This window comes from Orycteropus afer, unplaced genomic scaffold (assembly GCF_000298275.1).
Source record: "Orycteropus afer afer isolate SDZICR_OR568_19922 unplaced genomic scaffold, OryAfe1.0 scaffold00061, whole genome shotgun sequence".
NCBI classification, from domain to species: Eukaryota; Metazoa; Chordata; class Mammalia; order Tubulidentata; family Orycteropodidae; genus Orycteropus; species Orycteropus afer.
Genome location: NW_006921648.1, coordinates 1,815,087 through 1,820,931, shown reverse-complemented (window position 1 = coordinate 1,820,931; position 5,845 = coordinate 1,815,087). Strand labels below are relative to the sequence as shown.

The 5,845-nt window shown below is 44.3% G+C and overlaps 1 protein-coding gene across 1 annotated transcript; it reads right to left on the bottom strand.

Moving 5' to 3' along the window:
* Positions 1 to 4,116: 4,116 nt before the first annotated feature.
* Positions 4,117 to 5,052, bottom strand: LOC103196041 (olfactory receptor 1361-like). Its single transcript, XM_007939696.1, has one exon. The coding sequence runs from the start codon at positions 5,050 to 5,052 to the stop codon at positions 4,117 to 4,119; it is 936 nt and encodes a 311-aa protein (XP_007937887.1).
* Positions 5,053 to 5,845: the final 793 nt, after the last annotated feature.

Genomic DNA, 5,845 nt, shown 5'->3' with positions numbered 1-5,845 from the left:
AGAGATTGGGACTCTCATATACTGCTGGTGGGACTGTCAAATGATACAATCACTGTGGAAAGCAGTATGGCGATTCCTTAAAAAGCTGTAATTAGAAATACCATTTGAGCCAGCAATCCCATTACTAGGTATATGTCCTAAAGAAGTGAGAGCCAGGACAAGAACAGATATATGCACACCCATGTTCATCACAGCACTATTTACAATAGCAAAAAGATGGAAGCAACCTAGGTACCTGTCAACAGAAGAATGGATAACCAAAGTATACATACACACAATGGAATACTATACAACACTAAAGAATAATGTAGAATCTGCAAAACACTGCATAATATAGATGAACTTGAAGGACATTATGCTGAGTGAAATAAGTCAATCACACAAGGACAAATATAGTATTAGTTCATTATTGTAAACAGTCAAGGAAAGGTTTATATATGGAAGGAAACTTTCTTTGTTGGTTACCGGGATGGGAGAGGAGAGGAGGGATCACTACCAAAAAGAAAAAAAAGAAAAAAAGCATTGACCCATGTCACTTTAGTTTTGTGTATTTCACTATTCATAAATTATATTTCAATAAAATGTATTTTTTTAAAGACAGCAAACACTGTTGACATATAGAAATAAAACAATTGAAATGTTAATTGTAAGACTTTAAGGATCTCACATGATGAATATAATTCATGTCACTGAATGATCTATTTAAAATGGTTAAAAAGGCAGATGTGTTGTTACATAAATTTACCATGATAAAAATAAAAAAACAGAAACAAAGAGATGGTGTAGACTAAGTGAGTGAAGTATTGGGGCATTTTGTATTTGACTGTTACAGTTTCCACCTACATTTGTTTGAATCCTATTTCACAGATGTAGTGATTGTCTGATTGGCTAGTGCTGCTATGACAGAAATACCATAAGGGGAGGCTTAACAGACAGAAAGCTACTTTCTCACGGCCCATAGACTCTCCGGGAAGGCCTTCTCTCTGGGGTAGAGCCCGCGTTCCTTCATTGCTTGGTGCTCTCCTCATGGCGTGGACCTTGCCCTCCGTGTGTGCTTGCTTTTCTGTGCCTGGTCTGCTCTTTTATAGCTCAAAAGTGAGTGGGTTTAAAACACACCCTACACAGGACCTCTGGTGGCGCAGTGCCTAAGGCACTTGACTGCTAACCAGAAGGCTGGCGGTTCAAACCCACCGGCCACTGATGTTGTTGTTGTTGTTATGTGCCGTCGAGTTGGACCCGACTCATAGTGACCCCTCGTTGGGCTTCTCAGGCAGTATCACTAGGGAAGTAGATTGCCCAACCCTCCTTCCGAGGAGTGGCTGGTGGGTTTGAACCACCAGCCTTCTGATTAGCAGTCAGCTGCCTTAGGCACTATGCCATCAGAGCTCCTAGAAAACGCATACCTCCCTGGTTTTCTTGTTCACCTCATAGCTGTGTACTGTTTGAGTGAAAGTTGAACACCAGAGAGTAAGTTCAGTTCCAGGCTTGAAGGGTGTCTAAAGGCCATATTCTTGGGGTTCCACCAGTCTCTATAAGACTACTAAGCCTCATCCTTTTTATTATTTTGAAATTTATTCCACATTTTTTTATCACACTTTACCCAGGAACTCCTATTGTTGCTGTTGTTGTTGTTGTTGTTATGTGCTGTCAAGTCGGCCCCGACTCATAGTGACCCCTCCTCGGGTTTCTGAGGCAGTATCACTACGGAAGTAGATTGCCCAACCTTCCTTCCAAGGAGTGGCTGGTGGGTTTGAACTGCCAGCCTTCTGGTTAGCAGTCAGCTGCCTTAGGTACTATGCCACCAGAGCTCCTCAGGAACTCCTATTATGATCCATTTCAGAGCAATCAGGATATCATCCTCTAGGTCTGGTTTCAAGACCATGGATGCTGGAGGTTGTGTGGTCCATTAGTCCTTTGGACTAACTGGGTTATTGTGTCTTTGATTTTCTCTACTCTTCTTTGCTCCAGATGGCAAGAGACAACTAATTGTACCTTATATGGCCACTCACAGGTTTTAAGACCACAGGTGCTATTTACCAAAGTAAGATGTAGAATATTGCCTTTGTGGGCCATTTTATGCCAGTTAAGCATGAGGTCACCCAAGGATGTGGTCCTAGGCTCCCAGGACCAGCAACTCTTTCCCACAAGGTGATTTGTTATGGCTGATAATTTTTCATCACTTTCTCCCCTGTATGGGAAGAGCTGGTTTGACACAGTGGGACTGGAAGCCCCTGTAGGTACAGCCACCATGTCTCAGAGTCAGGTTGAATCGACTGTAAAGTGAATGTGACCCAGTGTGACCTGGGAACCGAAGGTGGATCTATGGCTCAAATGGATATGGCCCATGGTGATCAACACCTGCATCAGACAGGCCAGCAGTTGATCAAACAAGACCAAGGTGCAACGGCCACACTAGGTGCCAACAACTCACACAATGATACCAGCGAGGCTCAGCACGCTCTCTCCCCCTGGAGGGAGAAACGGGAGTGGCTGGCTTCTTTGAATGAGCTTCTGAAGAGCTTAGACACCAGGAAGGAGATGCTGGATCCCACCTAGAAAAGGCAGGTGGGATCTGGTAGGAATAAGTGAAATAATGTCCAGGGTGAAGTAGAGTGAACAGATTACCTGTGGCAATAATCAGAGATGCAGACAAAGAATTACACCCGACGACGTGGGCAGCGGTGTTATTGACATGGAGATACTTGAGGCTGTTCAGAGTTGGAGAAAGGATAAATTATATTACATCCATGTAACGAAATATTATGCAGCCATTGAACCCCCTTTCTAAGATCTCTGCTGACATGGGAAGAAGAAACTGGACAAATCAGGATACAGAGTGATATGAATACATTGCAGCCAACTTTTGCAAAACTATATTCATAAATGTCTAACTAAGGTTATCTTGAGTGGCAGGGTTCCATGTTATTTTAATTTTATTCTTTATTATATTTTTTGGTCTTCCAAAGTGTGTAGGTATTACCTGCAGAATAGCAAAATATTCTATTTTAAAACCTTCTTTTCAAATGTAACATAAGATGTTATTCATCCATCGATTTTTTTTTCACCCTAAGTTGCTTATTGCCTTTGGCAGCAGAGCATTGCCAACCACTAGAGATACAGGGTGATGACTGTGTGAGGTTGGGTCTGGAAGATCTCGTAATCTGTGGAGGGCCTTGTACAGGGAGAAGAGGTGAAAGATAAATGATTATAGTACCATTGTGCAGTCAACCCAAAGAAAAATAAAACCGTGAGTCCCAAAGAAGGCATCAGGAAAGCTATGTGGAAAAGGTATTGATGACTTTTAACTTGGTTCTTGAAATTGTGGCAAGTGATTGATAGCCTGAGAAGAAAGCAAAGACAATCGGTCTGGCCACGGGGAATAATATGTATTGATTTAGTTCCCTGAGATCAAAGACGTGACCCCTGCTGGACCTGCCCCTACAGTCAGGCAGCCAAGCCAGGGGGTCATGAAGGGCTTCCACCCTTGTGTTCTTCTTCATCTGTTGGTGTTGGGGCCACAAGCCCACCAGCCCCTCAGCTTCCATCTGAAATGTTATTGCCCCCCTTGAGTCCTCCAGTTTTGACCCTGCTGTTCTTTTGTCTGAGTTTCAAAAGTGATTTGTGAGAATTTTTTGACACACAATCTATATGGGTGTCCATCATGAGGACATATAAACAAGGATGAGGTAGACCAGTGGTTCTCAACCTGACTGCACCTTAGGATCAGCTGATAAACTATCAGGGTCATCCCACCCCAGAGATTCTGACTTATTTGTTCAGTACTGGAGACTGGACATCAGGGTCTTTGAAAAACTTCCCAGGTGATCCTAATATTTAAAAATACTTCAGTGTGCATCTGTCCAAACAGACCACCTAAAAAGGAAAACTCTTGGTATAAAATAATTCAAAAGGTCGTAATCCAAGAGAAGTACCATTACTTGGCATATATGGCAGGGTTACAGGTGAATCTCAGATGACTAACCAGTAAGTAAAGATACCATTCTATGTGCCCCTGGCATTATGTTTGACTTTGACTTTGACAAAATAATTGCTACCTTATGCTCAAAGGGTGGAAAGACCTTTGCTTAGGAATGAGATTCAGCTTTAATGCTTTGATCAGGTGGGATACCTCTTTCTGGCAGTCACTTTTCTTAGAGCCCCCTTCAACTCCTTGTTCCTCAGGCTGTAGATGAACGGGTTCAGCATGGGGGTCACCACTGTGTACAATACAGTAGCTGCGGTGTCTGTCTCAGCTGAGTGGGAGGTTGAAGGGTTGAAATATATAGCAATGATGGTGCCATAGTAGAGGGAAACCACAGCCAGGTGGGAGCCACAGGTGGAGAAGGCCTTCCATTTCCCCTTTGTGGATGGGACTCTCAGGACTGCGCAGGCAATAAAGATGTAGGAGATGAGGATGCAAATGAATGGAGCGATCATTACCAGCCCTGCTACAGTAAGAATGACCATGTCATTGACATACGTGTCAGAGCAGGAGAGTTTCAGAAGACTCACATCACAGAAGAAGTGGGGGATCCTGTTGTCTGCACAGAACGAGAGTCGGGCCATCAGCAGGGTGTGCAACAGAGAATTCAGAATGGCAGTGACCCAGGACCCAGTGACCAGCAGGACACAGAGCTGAGGGGTCATCTTTGTTGTGTAGTGTAAGGGGTGGCACACAGCCACAAAGCGGTCATAGGCCATCACGGCCAGGAGGAAGTTGTCCATGTAGGCAAACACAATGACAAAGAATACCTGGATGAAACACCCGGAGAAGGAGATGGCCTGACTCCCAACAATGTGGTTGTGCAGTGTCTTGAGGATGACGGTGGAGGAGAAGCAGACGTCCACGAAGGACAGGTTGCTGAGGAAGAAGTACATGGGGGTGTGCAGGCGGGAGTCTGTGCTGATGGCCAGGAGGATGAGCACGTTGCCCAGGACCGTGGCCAGGTACATGCTCAGGAAGAGCATGAAGAGGAGCTGCTGCTGCTGGGGCTGCCTGGAGAGCCCCAGGAGGAGGAACCCGGAGACGCTCGACTGGTTTGTCCTGCTCATGGGCGTGGGCACCGGGGTCCAGGCGTAGATAAGACAGGATGTAAATTACAACCTGGAAAAGATGGTGGAGATGGAACAATGAAGAAGATCACAGGAGGAGATCTCAGTGTGACACAGATAAGTCAATGGGATTTTGCTCCCTGGGGTTTCAGTCTGCTAGTGGACCTCTCTGAGCCTCCATTTCTTCATCAGCAAAATCAGTACAAATACTTCTGCACACACAGTGCCTGGGGAAGGATGCTCAAAGGATTGTGATGATGGTTTTGTCTGTAAATTCCTTTCTTCTGTTTGAATTTCCTAACATGAGCATGAATTTTTTTAAGTATATATTTTAACACACTCTAAATGTAAAATATAAAGAGACTTTAAGACTTGCATTTGTAGTGGACAAAGCACATATACAATGCTTACCACAGAGACTGACATGTAGTGAGTATTTAATATGTGTGACTGATGTCATCAATATCATCAGTGATGTTGCCTTGGAGGAAAGGTTTGCCTTCTCTGAGTTTCTGTTTCATCATCTTTATTTTCACAATGAACATAATCTCATCCCCTTTCATTGCTAACACATGTGCTCAGAGAATTACATCAGCCCTCGATCAGTCACTGCTTCCAAAGTGATCAGGATAATATCGCTGCTGCCATGGCTCCTTCCTGGGCTCGGGCTCACAGAGACTTCACAGACTTGTGAGTCAGGACTTCCTGACTGTGGCCACTGAGCTCGCTCAGTCCAATAGTAAAGTTAAAGTGGAAATGACCCAAAGGCATAGGCAGAAACTCAGCCAACTTG

What these genes read in the sequence shown, in the direction of transcription:
- LOC103196041 (XM_007939696.1), bottom strand. Translation starts at nt 5,052, where the DNA reads ATGAGCAGGACAAACCAGTCGAGCGTCTCCGGGTTCCTCCTCCTGGGG.